The sequence below is a fragment of the Spea bombifrons genome, chromosome 4 (assembly GCF_027358695.1).
Source record: "Spea bombifrons isolate aSpeBom1 chromosome 4, aSpeBom1.2.pri, whole genome shotgun sequence".
Taxonomy (NCBI): domain Eukaryota; kingdom Metazoa; phylum Chordata; class Amphibia; order Anura; family Pelobatidae; genus Spea; species Spea bombifrons.
Window position 1 is genome coordinate 89,254,419 of NC_071090.1, and position 14,654 is coordinate 89,269,072.

Here is a 14,654-nt window from a genome sequence, read left to right on the forward strand (position 1 = left end):
GATATCCAGAAGTAAAAAACAAATGTCCAATTTTGAAATTGAGGCTATTTTTAAATTAAAAGTTTGTTGGATTAATTTAACTGAAACAAAGGTAGTATAACAAAAAAATACTACAAAGCGCTGTCTCCACTATAACCAACCGATATAGAGGCTAAATCTGGATTATTCTTGTTTCTGAAAAATGTTAAGAAAAAAAAAACATTTTCTGGCCATGTTGTAATGGAACTCTGAGCCCTGCTGAAGATTTATAGCTCAGCAGATGTTCCAAAGAGCTGTTTTATAAGTGTGACTGATACCTGTGTCAGATTCTGTGTCCCTTCGGTGAGGTCAAGCTTTAAGAAGCCAAGTGTAGCAAAATAAGGATAGTTAGAAGTACCTTGACTGCTATCATAACTTAAAATGTTAAAGCTGTTTTTAATAACTGCTGAATTTATGAAAGTGATTATTGTGATGCCAACTAATGTAATCCGGAGTATTGAAGGGTTTTTTTTGGAGTCTTGATTTGTTGTTTTTTTTTTTTGCTTGTGCAGATGGGTAGCAAGAAGTCATGTACTGTGTGATTCAAGAATATTTTGTGATTGATGATCTTAATATTTTGGGAAAACAAAACTGAGAAAAAATACAGCCACTTAAGATGTACTCATTCATATTTTATTATCTTAAATCATTTGTGGGCCGAAAGAAAGTGTCATAATTGGCAGAGTGACGTGGAAACAATATTGACTTTCTGAGCGGTTTCTTGAACATCAGAGCCACCTTGGAAGTAGAATCATGACAATGTTTATATTCTCTCAGGATGCTATCAATATTGTGGCAAGATTGCACATGGCTAGTCACAGCTAAAGGACAATAAGAGAAAGCTGCCTGTGGAGCAGAGCAAAAAGACAGTAGAAACAATTTATCTCTTGGAAGCAAACTCTTTATTTGCACCCTGCAGAAAGAAACATTGGATTAAGCCTCACATTTTGTTTAAAGGAGGTCAAAAGAGTACAATGGAATAGCGATGAACTTAACAGTGGTCTGCATTGTCATATTATGCCAAATGACTTTTTCATACATAAATAAATAGACGAGAGATGACATATTGTCTAAAGTAACATTTCCTTGTTATGATCTGTTATTTCTTTTCTGTCAGCAGATTGTACCATTTTAGCTAATGAATGTTAAAACCATGCCCCTTGGATTGCCTGGTATGCTCACATAAGGTGATGGATGGTAAGGATGGATACATAGGTGAAACTTTAACCGGATTATTAGTCCAACTAAAATATAGCATAACTAAATTCAACCTAGATCTTGAATGGTGTATTATGTCTTAAAGTGGAATCTACACCTTTTTCACGGTTCCCACTGTTCCATAATTGGTATGCTAAGTTTAGAACTAAATTTGTAGGTAAATATGGGACCATGTTTTTATGTATAATATTAACCATATCAATAAACGTCCTAAAATAGGTATATTTGGTATGCAACCTTTGCAAGATTTTACAGTATTTGTGTTTTGTTTTATTCTGGATTTTCCAAGGCTGGATGTTGCTGCGTAGCTCAGCCTATAGGAAAAACAGTCCTAACATTGTATTAGAGATGCAAACATTTCATCCTTTTTCCATAATTCGGTAAAATCTTGGTAGCGTCATAAAGCAAATATAGGTAACATAAGAGTTTAAAACATAAAAAAAAAGCTACAACGGTCAATATAGTGTCAAAATAAGGGTTACCCAGCCAAGTTTCAATCATCCCGTATAGTCCTTGCCTTATAAAACCCAACAATTCACCCATTTCAATTGGTTGTCTTAGCAAAGATCTTCAGGGTCAAAATGTTGTATATAAGTACACTTTTGCATTAAATAAATCTATTTTGCTTGCAGCCATCAACCATATTTCATGAAAACTCGCAATCACTTCTTATGAGGTCAAAGGCTTCCCCTCTATAAAATATGGCCTGTTGTGCTAGTATATTTCATGCTACAAACCAAATCTGCTGTGTTCTGCATGGAAGTCTAAAGGTTGTAGTCTTCCTGACTATAATAGGTCCCTGAAGAGGTACAGGGCATTCCAGTAATCCATCGCTAATTACAATTGCGGACTTGATTCTAACAGTTTGAATGCATCAATCAGGAAGAGTAAATGAATACTGTTGTATGGATTGGATATTACTTGGCCAATGAGCTTTGGTAACATATATAGTGTGTGCCTTTCTAGTAATGACGTGTCTATTGTTAATAGGGTCTGATTACTAAGGCAGGAGTTGGCAGCAAAGTTGTGATTTCAACTTCTGGAAAACTCTATCCATTGTAAAAGGATTGGCAAATTTCTCTGGAAGAAGGGCTGAGCTGGACAAGATTATAATGGACAATCCAAGCTATTATTGGAGCAGAAGATCACTAAGGATGGCCCATCGCTATGATTGGTGAAGTGAGGAGGTTAAAGCCACAACTCTCTCCTGGCAAATACCTCTTTAGTGTATAAACCTCCAAAACTGTATAAACATCCAAAAAACTACAGTATGCGTGCCTTGTAATTTAACAGGTCACTTGTAATGAATCCAAAAAAAGGGTAGCTATCGATTAACAGTGTGCAAGTAAAAGAATTATAAAACAATAAAGGGTTATCTTTAACAGACTTTATATTCACCCTTCTTTAAAATAATAATTTGTGACTGTGGAATAACACAAGAATTGTAGATGACATTCCTTGATGGTTTTGCGTGAGAAGGGCTTAGCTATCCCTCCGTAATGCATTGTTCAAAGGGTGGGAGACCTTGAAAAAAATCTCCCCAAATTCACAATGCATTATATAGGACCAGCTGGAATATTTGGCAGGAAAAGCTCAATGGTAATTTGAAACCCTCCTGTAAACTCCCGCTATAGTGAATAAACCCCATTAGGAGGAGCAACCAACACATTTGCAATGGATTGATGGTCCATGTGGCACCTAGTGTGTTATTTCCTCTGTATAACCAGTTTATTTAAATGGCATGCTAATGCTCAATTTGGAAATAAAATTAACACAAAAATTTTAAAAAAATAAAAAGAAGAGAGAGCTTGAATTTCTTTAAGGAACTGAATTCCCAGTCTGTCAATCCCTCCGCTTTGTAAAGGACCCTCACACAAGGCAGTCATTTAATACCACCAGACATTACCAGGCAGACAAAGCTGCCTCCTTTATTCTTTCTTTAACTACTCCAAAGCATTCTGAGGTTACAAAAACAATGATTACAATTCAATAGTGTCATTAACTCAGTGGTGCCACTTGGCAGTTATTTGAAATTAGTGACTGAAGCTTTAGTTTCCTGCTTACTAATCATCACACTTCTATGCCTACCATTTGTCTGCTTGAGTGGATTGCTGCCTGTGCTTCAGGTGAATATAAAATTGGATGTTTCAGTCATAGAAGAAAGGAAACTGCACTTAACATGATCCCGAACAATTAAAGAATTTGCAAGTTTATTCTTTAACCCATGAGTTTGCATGTAAGGTGAACATTTAAAGTCATTTAAAATAGCTTTTCCTACATGAAAGGTTAAGGAGACCCTCCATAGTGCATAGTTTAAGTTGGAGGAGATGCAGACCGCCTTGGCTTTCAAGCAGGAAAAGTCCTTCATAATGCATAAATCTGGCAAACAGAAATTACTTAAGTTTGGTGCATATACCATTAAGTATACTTAGCCCACCAAAGTACTGTGTATGTGTAAAGGGTCCTTTTGCTAGGGAAAGTCTGTGTTTTTGGTTATAGACATTGCTACCCCATAGACAGTTTAATAGGAATAATGGGAATGAGTAGAGAGGAGAGAGATCTGGAAAAGAAAAAGCTTCAGAGAGGGTCACGCTATTTGTTACCAAAGCTCATTTGCAAGGTACAACCCAAACCAAATCATTGTATCCTCCTAAATCGATCCAGATCAGATAGAATAGTGTCAGCAAGTTTAATTAGCATTGGATTATGTACCTCTTCAGTACCATGGGCAGTTGCCTGGCCTTTCAGCTCTATTCACACTAACGACCAGCAGTACTGGGTACACACTGCTATGGGAGAGAGTAATACAGAGAGACACCAGGGGTTTCTTCCACCTTCTACATTAATGTTGGCCAACCTGCTGCTCAGTTGCTTAACTCCAAGACACATAATTTGGCAAATGAACAGGAGTTTCTCTAACCATGATCTACAGGGGAAATAAAGATATGTAAGTAGAACTATAATATAATTAAAACAAATAGAAACTAATAGACAAAGAACACTTCAGATATAGTGCATGTGGTTTCCCATTTTATAGTGATCATAATGAGTAAATATTGAGCCTTAACTAGGCTTTTTTATCTTTGTAGACATCAGACCTCAAGAATGCATAAACGACTATAATGTGCAAGTCTGAAAGTCTAGTTGATGTACAAAGAAAACCCAATAGTCTTGTATATAAAAAAACCATTGCATGCCTAGCAGCATCACTAAACAAACAGTACATAACATTTATTGATATTACTCAGAGGGGAAAAGGCGATCCATATGCCATTAGTGTCCTTAACACTCTTTTAATGGAGAACGCGTTTCACCCGCAGTAGTAGACACACCAGCCTTTTCCAAATAAAACTCACTGCAGGAAAAAGACTTCTCACAATGGGTCTGCATTATGAACAAGTCTCTATCTCTCTTCATGTCGAGAATCCCATTCACTGCTCAGACTTAAGGGCATGTTGTGAAATTGCAGCTTACCGAAATACCATTTATCTTTTATCAAACCAAGGAATATCTCTTTTCTTATGTATTATTTATTTATAAATAGCCGACCCATTCCATAGCACTGTAATTTTAAAAGAAAAGTCAAAATATGGTAATAGAAAATATAAAATGTTGTTGCAAAAAAAAAGTAATCTTAACCTGGCGTCTCCTTGCCTATATTTATATGCAAATCTGCAGAGGTGATGACTGCCAGCTAGGGATTCCTCAGACGCTAAATACCAGTGCTCAGAGTAAATGTAGGCAAATACCAGAATGATGCGAAATTCACATCTATTACAATATTTAAAAGCCTACAGGTATTGCTGTGGGGCAGATATTACTATAGTGAATGACGGCTGGAAATCACATCTAGGATAACATTAAATGTATGGTGTCAAATGTTTACGCTGTGATTGATAGAGTGGCTCCAGCAGAGATGTGCCGTCAAGCCACAACACAAATTTCCTTACAGTGTAATCATATTGTGGAGTTAGAATTCTATGTTAAATGTTTATATGTCGCTAGTTACAAATTTGGATGGAAACGCATATTCCGAGTTCTAATGCCCTCTTACAGATCTGGCCGGTATGACATCAATACACAATGGTAATCAAAAAATTGCAAACAAATCTACTTTCCAATATTAAAATTTATGAAGATGTCTTTTTTTTAAAACTAGACACATCAGCAAGATTTACTGAGTGAACGATAAGATGCGTACCAAGACCACAACAAGTTTGGCCTCCCACAACCCAATAAGTGCAATCAAAACAAAAGGCGGAATTTAAGCAACAATATATTATACATATTTCACAGTGCACACAAGTATACATACCAGCACAACATACGGTAATAAACATGTGGGAGAAAGATGACAAATACCTGTGAGATCTGCCCAACATTTTGGTGAGAGAAACAGATATACAGGATATACGGTATATAATATTTGCTGAGCTCTCCTGATCTGTCAGTAACAATTTAAACTTTTAGTATATACTTAAATAAAGATTGTTTTTGGAATTCCAATGATACTGTGCATTTTTATTTAACTTAATTATAGGCCGTTTTCAGTTTTTCAAAAAGGGGCCCACAATTATTGAGTAATCACTTGTGTGTATGGAGGGGGGTATTTTAGATTTTTATAGGCCTGCCAGTGCTGGACCTGGTGTAGGAAATTTGCCCTGGCACTTTAAGGCCAGCGGCTGGTAGATGATGTAAATGCGGCCTTCCTTGGTTACACGTGGAACATACGTCCCTGCTACGCTCTCGCTGCTGGGGCAGCAGTAAAGGTCAGTGTGCGGTGCCTTCAGCCACCGGCCCATCAGGTGTTTGCCCAGTTTCTAGATGACCAGTCTGGGGTCTGCCATGCAACTATACCTGGTTTGGTGTAGATACATAGCATAACACGACAAGGTGGCTTCCTGCTCTGCCATTCTGCTTCCTATACGGGGATTATGTCACCTAACCTGTATTTAACAAGGTTTGGCATGGTTGTATAAAGTAAGCTGGTAAAATTACACAAACTGTTTAATCGGGAATAATTCATGTTCATGGTGAAATAAACATATCAAGAGCTACCTATTTAATATGTTTTTCACATACAAATGTAATTTAAACTCTACAAGTGGATATGATTTTTTTTCTCTAGCTTTGCATTTACATAGTTTCATTTTTATGTTAAAAATATAATTTCCCAGGCACTTTTAAAAGATGCTATTTTGTGACTCGTCTTCTCTGCATCCGAGCTACCAGCTTCAGCAGGAAAGACATAAAATGCTGTAAGGACTGCTAGAAAACCCATCCTTCATTACAGATTTGTTTATGGATGATGAAATGGTGACCATGATGACATGTCGGGACCTAGACGTTACAGATCTCATGCAAGAACAAATTTACACTCGATGGATCATATGGATCCATAGGGTAAAACTGCAGCCTTATAGCAGCCTGCTCATGCTCGCTAGTGGCCTGGGCATGGCATCCGTAGTGGGTACAACGTAAATAAAAATGCATGATTATGGTTGGTAATGCAAGGATTTTAGCTTATTCTCAACTATAAACATGTGGACTTTGTTGCCCCATATCTCACCCATACTTAATCCACCGCAATGTTCCTCCCATGTATTATGCAATCGATAATCTCTAGGGGTGCCTTTCACCAGTTACATTAGTGAATTTGACACTTGGCCCTCAACTAAAATAGTACGGATTGATTACACTGAAATTATGTAGATGGGTTTTTTGTATAATTTTTTTTACTGTGCCGTACTCCACCCATTCCAGCATTTACAACATATACCGTATTGGCACGAATATAGGCCGCACTTTTTTCCCCCACTTTAAGTCTTTAAAGTGGGGGTGCGGCCTATATTCGGGGTCTAGCGCCAGACGCCCGGGACATGCAGTTCCGGGCGCCGGGCAGGCAGCAGGGTTAGGATACAGATCCCCCGCAGCGGTACAGGGGACCTGCATCCTACTCTCCGATACACACAGACAGCCTCCCCTGCCAGCACTTTCTAAGCGCATCGTGCAGACGTTCACCGGCAGCGGCGATGAGCGTAAACAACCTCCACTGCGGGCACGTCTGCATGATGTGCAGACGTGCCGGCAGCGGAGGTTGTTTATGCTTGCATCATTGCAGCCGGTGAACGTCTACGTGATGTACGTTAATCTTCCTTTCCGGTACTTCCCACGGCGGAAGTGCCGGCAGTGGAAGTTGAATACGCGTTATGCGTAGATGTCCCCCGCCGGCCCCGCAAAACCCCGTGGAGTCTGCACCGGTAAGTCTGGCAGGGGGGGACATCTTAGGGACAGAGTGACAGCATATCTCGGGGGGGGTAGTGTGACAGCATATCTCGGGGGGGGCACACATTTTTTTCTTTAAAAAAGCACCTCTACTTTTAGGGTGCGGCCTATATTCGGGTTCGGCCTATATCCGAGCCAATACGGTATGTCAGGAACATGATCCAGGGGAATATTTTTATTCTTCAGCAGTGTTCAGAAATACAGAGGCTGCAATAGGATATATCTTCTCTTTCTTTTCTTATATTTCTGTTTAATTTTGAGGACTTTATTATTCTCTTTTTGATAATCAAGTGGGGCAAACTTAACTATCATTAACTGATAATAAGATTTTCAACTCTCAAATCACACTATACACAGCATCCAATTCCAAAAATTACATTTAGTTTTAATGTTAGAGTCTGTCCTTTCCTTTTGTATACCTATCTATTAAAAAAAGCCTGTTGATTCTGTACTAAAAGTGTTAAAATGTTGACCTTTCCTCCCAATGTATGCAAAGACTGAATACCACCAGTTACTCTGTTTAAACAAATCATTTATTTGCCATTGTTGTTTCAAACCATAGGCTTTATTCTTCAAAGGGTGCTTGAGTTTGGTTTGGATTCTAAAATTCTGGATGCTAATATTTTGTTCCAGTCCAGAGTGCTCCGAGTGACTGGCAGCTGTCTTCTCATTGCCTTTAAGGAAGTATGAGAGAAAGAATTGTACTCTTCAATTAGAGCAGCTTGAATTGTGTTGTCTGACTTCTTTACAATTTCTACCAATCTATTTGCTGCTTCTTTTATTCCATTAAGACACAAAGTTTCCTCAAAGGTGTGACAGGTTGACAAGTGGATTGAGCCACCCTCGTAGTAATTGGCCTGTAACTTAATACATCCTGCAACTTTGGTGGTGGGTAGACTAAGAGGTAAAGTCCATTCTGACGTCCAAAGTCCATTCCAGAAGGCTGAGGTATTATGATCATGTGCTTCGATACATACAACAATACCTCTTTTACGAAGCAATGTATTGCAGTATACATTACAAACACCACTGGGGTAATGGTTTTTGACATAGTCATCTAAGGACTCCTGGAAGGCATGTCTCCACCGTTCATGCTCTGCTTCTTGTTTACTTCCTACAAGGACAGGCTTGAAATCACTAGCTTTTTTAGTAAAATGATTGAATGTGAACATCAATCGGCTGTGTGGATCAAAGAATCTGTTTTTCTTCACCTCGTTGTGACGAGTAATGAGAACATGATGTCCATTAAGATGTATAGGTATTATGTTGTCTTTATTGTATTTATCACACAACCTTTTCACCTCTTTGTATAGTGCTACATCATCATTGAAGAGAACACGAATATCACTAAATACGTTGTTGAACTCTCCAGGAGGAGCCTGCATCAGGAGGTTAAGCGCAGCCTGAATTCTTTGATTTCTGGGCAAACTTTGAGTGCTCGACATCATCGCAACTTATATGGTGTTTTGCAATTTTCTAGATAAACATGAAAAAAAGGTGAATCGCTAATTTCTTCTAAATACATTTATGAATGAATGATGAAACAATAGACCTAATTATCCTCATCACAACATAATAATTAATTTACTTTTTCACTAGAAATTCCAATTTGTTTTGTGGACTCACATTTAGATTGCATTAAATAGCATACTGTGGCCACAGATCACACAGTGAAAATACATATTTACCTGCATCATGGCCTCTATCATTGGGAAACGCTAGGGTACATGATGTGTGATCTGCTTCGGGTGCCAGTAAAGCAGAATTGAGACTGTTGATAGCTATGGGCAAATGCACTGGCTAAGAGGATATTGCATAATGCCACATATAATGCTATAAAAGCTGCCTAGGTTTCCTTCAATGCTAAACAACACACTATATACAGCACTCTTTTATGCTACAATAAAAATATATGTTTGTCCACAGGACCTTCCACTTTAACGGAACATTCCAAGTCCTCTAACATTCCAGTTGGTATTTTTAATGTGACAATAAATAGTTTTTCATCACTTGTATTTTAGCGTGCATGGTTTGAAACAACTTCTGATGGACAGTGTCCAAAGTGGACAGAATCCATGAAACAAAAATGGTAACAACATGCTGCCATCCCATTTGCCAGGCTCATAAGGGTAAAGCTGTTGTCACTTCTCCCAATAGTACATTCTACTATTCTATGCACTCCATGGAACTGTTTACAAACGTGAGGAACTAATACATATGAACTGAAACCTTATGCTTTTTTATACCAAATGGAAAGGTATCTTATCATTCCTCTCCATCAGGTTATCTCTATGTTGGATGTGAATGTATAATTAGTACTTAGGGTTAAATTGAAAACTTGTGTGAAAAACAAAATCTGGGCATTTTTGGAGACCTTGGGCAAAGTGTCCAAAATGACATAATCAGCTCTATGGCAATTTAGCTAAAAATCCTTAAACCTATTTTAAAAAGAAACATTTATTTAAAAAATATGGAGTATGGGTTATTGATAACTGTAAGGTTAATTGGTGACAAAACAAAAAAAAAATATTCAATTTGTATATTTAAAGAACAATGTATTTCAAAACCACATTTAATTTATTTATTTAAAGAAAAATTTATTTCAGAACCACTTTTAATTTGTTTATTTAAAGAACAATGTATTTCAAAACCAATTTTAATTTGTTTATTTAAAGAACAATGTATTTCTATTATTGACTATTAGCAAAATGTCAGTACTTATACTAATCAAAATAGATCTTCACGGTGAACAATCTTTCCTGAAACAGAGTTTTGCCTCACTGGTACTTTATTGTTATAGTGATTCTTTTTTAATGTTATTCCTAAACCAAAAATCTGTATTATAAGTAGTCACAGAGCAAAGAGCAGCGATAAGACATTTGGTTAAAAAAAAGAAAAACTCATCATTTTATTATAATGCTATTACAAACTGTTCCACTGTAAGATTCCTTGTACAGGTCGGAGTGGAAAGCTTAAATGGATGAAAGATGAATGTGTTAACTCTTTTACTGCAAATGAAAACATGTTTTATGGCAATTTCAGTGATGGGTTCAAAATTTCAAGGTCGCATAACTACACTACTTTACTGTGATGATGGTAGATAAATGGAACAGCCGACCATTGGAAGTGGTAGAAGCTAATACAGTGAGGAAATTTGAACACGCATGGGATAGGCATAAACCTATCTAAGACCAAGGACTGATTGACGACTGTGTCTATACATCAGGAAAAATAAGCAGACTTTACGGGCCAAACGGTTATGTGCTGTCAAATTCTATGTTACATTGCCTACTATCGAGAACATGTTGTTTATCCCTATTGTAAAATAAATGCTAAAATCCATATCACATGCACCTAATTCATTTTAGTGAGAAGAACTGATATACGCAGGCTATGCTGCTTGCTGCTGACACTTATTCTAATAATAAAGGTTAGATCTGTATTCCACTTAGTGGAAAAAGATGATGTACACAATTAGATACACATTGGGAAGATAAAATAGTACTGAATCAATACAAGGGTGCTCGAGAGCTAATGATATGTGGGAGAACAACGTCTTTTGCTCTGAAGAATTCCCAGCCATGCGTAGCTTCAGGACTACAGCCAATACTTACTGATAAATGACTCCTTTATCAGTGTGTGGCATTCATTCACCTGAGCATGGATTCATTGCACCGATAAATTCTTCCATACAAAACAATGTAGGGTTGATTTACTGCTTGATACTGTAGTTTAAAAAAAAAAGTATATATATATATATATATATATAGTATATCTACCGTAATATGGCTATTTTTAGTGTTATGGCAGATCCAGAAGCTGCTCATCATGCCTTGATGATGTTATATACACATAATATGTATGCATAAATAATCGTAATTTGTTTCCTTCTGTTTGAGCGTCGCTGCTTCACTGATGATTCAAGTAATGTACTTATTATTATAATTATTAACACTAATTAATTGAGTTATGTATGTCCATCATATTCACCAGTGCTGTATAATGGGTAAACAGGACATAACAATTAGTAAATCACATTACAATTTGGATTTGCAGAAAAATTGCTAAAATGAGCTTGAAATTTAGACTGATGGAGAGAGTGTTTTAAGCTGATTAACTTTATTGTCACAATTCATGATGCCCATCATGGTTTCGAACACAATGTTTTATGCGTACTCTTTAAGGAGACTTGTTATAAAAACCTAGCACCTGACGGCAGACAAGAACCATTCGGCCCATCTAGTCTGCCCTTTGTTTACTACAGTCGTAAATGGGTGTAAGCCATGGGATAAGTGTAAATATAACAAAAACATTAATCAGCACCATCTAAGTTCTCTAAATGTAGTAAACACGGCTTCAGTGTCATGGCTATTAACGTTTCATGGAGTAAGTGGTAAAGTAATATCCTACAAATGAGTTTAATGCACACGGCGGGAGGATATTATTTAACAAGCAAGAAGTATTACTTTGAAGACCTTGGCTAGAGAAATAAAATTGATAAAATACAGCTCTAACATAAACCCAAATGAAACAGAACTCTACAGTGAGAAAATGCCATTTATAAGCAATACCGTTTAATTTAAAACTAGTAATAAACTGATCTCACCTTGTCAGTATATGTTAAAGGTGTTAGTGAAGGAGAGGTTGTCTATCTGACTTCTGCTGCCATGTGATGAAAACAGGGTTGTCATAACAACATCAGAATGTTGTTGCAGTAAAACGCACTGGTAATGGCTAATGACGTGCCCAATAGAAATACCAGACTGTGCCATGCCATGTCTTAGCAACCCGCATATTATACGATACCTTGAGGGGGAAATAGTCACATCTTTTTCATCACACTTGTATACATAAGAGATATTTGTTACCTGAACTCATTTATATTGCTAAGCAAAATCTATTAACATAACCTGGCATTTCTCAGTGAACATTGGCAATGTGAAGATCAAACAATGTTGTCTCATCTAACACTGAGCAGGCATTATAGAGTTTTAAACTTTTGCTGCTAGGACCTAGAGGAAGTCCTGATAGACATTCCTTCCCCCCATTACAGAATGCCACCAGTCTTTCCAGCCTTCCTGGATGTGTAGCTTAATTGCAAAAGTGGAGACATATGGAGAGAATGTGATCTAATATTTGGCTGTAGCAGCATCCCACCATGTCCTAGTTGTGCATAGTCTCTACTTCAGTCCAATGGATTCAAATGTTTCGGATCATCCAGCAACATAAGACAAAGATAATGTGTGTAAACACAAAATGCAGCTTTTAAACATTCGTTTTATTTACTAAAAGTAAAAGGTTAATCAAAACCTTAATCACCCATGTGAAAAAAAATTCTCCCAACACCAAACAAATGTTTGTGACACCCTTAGCAGCATTTAAAGTTTGAGAAGACATCATGTGGAGGATTTGTGGCCCATTCTTCTTGGCAGAATTGTTTTAATTCAGCAACATTGGAGGCTTTTAAAGCATTAACTTCCTTTTTAGGGTCACGCCACAGCAACTCAATTGGATTCAAGTCAGGACTTTGAATAGACCACTCCAAAACCTTAATATTGTTTCTTTTGAGCCGATCAGTGATGGTCTTACTCTGGAGTCCCAGAGCCTTAGGAATGGCTCTGCAGCCCTTCACAGACAAATAGATGTCAATGGCTTTGTTTCTCATCTGTTCTCAAATTTCTTTAGATTGCAGCACCATCGGCTGCTTTTTTGAGACCTTTTAGCCTACTTCATTTTTGGTAGCTTTTTTCCTTCTATGCATAAAATCATCACTTAAAATCAGCAGTTTGTGTTTAGTTGGGTTATCTTTGTATTTTAAAGATTAATTTAATTATCTGAAACAATTAAGAGTGACAATTATGCAAAAACAGAAGACAGTAGGAAGGGGCAAATACTTTTTCACAGCACTGTTGAAAAATCTACTTACCTATTCATTTTGTAAGCTGTTGCGCATTATTTGACCTGGCTGAGCAATTGTCTCATGGCTACAGCAGCCTGCACAATGCAGCTACTGCTATTTGGCTGATTATCTATCAGAGCTCAGGGGACTCTAAGCATATGTCTAATGTGGTTAGTCTATTGCTTTACATGAGGAAATTATCTTTACAAGGCTACATTTCTTCAAAATAAAACAGTGGGAATGTGCCGCAAAGCCAGCTTGTTTACCCAACAAATATGTTTGTAATACTTTTTAGTGGACCAATGTTCATAGAGTAAGATGCAGAGTCACATAAGGGCTCTTTGGATGTAATCCAGCAAAAAAAGGGCTAGAACAAGGAGAAATTCACTGATAACTTTTTAATACATAGTGTCACAATCCAATTAGACATTAGATTTCCGAATACGTACATGCTCCCTAGTTTTTAATATATTTTATATAGTAACATGCTGCTGAATTGATACATGCCTTAACAAACTGCTTAAAACAAAGAATCAGATTAATATTCCATATGTTGTTTTGCCTGGCACACTCAAACCAAGTTATTAATCAAATAATAATAGCATCGACACCCTCTTTGAATGCTATGGTTTTATACATCAGGACATAATCCTAATTTTTAAATTAGCAGATTTAAAAATTAGGCAAATACAACCTCAGATGAACAACAACACATGACATATGACATTGTGTCATGCTTTATTCCACAAAAATAAAGCCAAAATGAAGAAGATTGTGTATTGTGTACAGTAATTATTTTGTCTGAGATGATTCCAATGGAATCTGACCAAGCAGGTATGCTGAAATTTAAGAATAATAGACATATATGTATCAGAAGTATACACACCGTATGGTTTAAGTTACAATAATGGATGAAACATACTAGTCAGTCTCCTTGCTATAACCAAGAGAAAGACTCAAATGGTCTTTCTAATATTCATGGAATTTTATTGAAGCTTTTTATCTAGTAAAGTTGAGTGGTGACTCAAAACATTAATATAATGCAAAGACAAGTTTCTGAAATAAAAGATTAAAAGATGGTATGCCACAATGTATCAAGATCTTTTGCTCTCTGCAAAGTGTTTCATTGATTGACAGTATGAAAAGTTAGAACAAGACTTCTCATTGAAATATACGTTGTGTTTGCTCTTACATTAAATGTCTACTGATTATAACCAGGGTAACATTTTTTTAT

The 14,654-nt window shown here is 36.9% G+C and overlaps 1 protein-coding gene across 1 annotated transcript; it reads right to left on the reverse strand.

Moving 5' to 3' along the window:
• Window positions 1–8,093: 8,093 nt before the first annotated feature.
• On the reverse strand, window positions 8,094–8,966 carry LOC128491455 (F-actin-capping protein subunit alpha-2-like). The gene has a single exon (XM_053463776.1). The coding sequence runs from the start codon at window positions 8,964–8,966 to the stop codon at window positions 8,094–8,096; it is 873 nt and encodes a 290-aa protein (XP_053319751.1).
• Between the last annotated feature and the right edge of the window lie 5,688 nt (window positions 8,967–14,654).

Excerpts from the sequence above, each read along its gene's own strand:
- LOC128491455 (XM_053463776.1), bottom strand. The coding sequence starts at position 8,966 with ATGTCGAGCACTCAAAGTTTGCCCAGAAATCAAAGAATTCAGGCTGCG.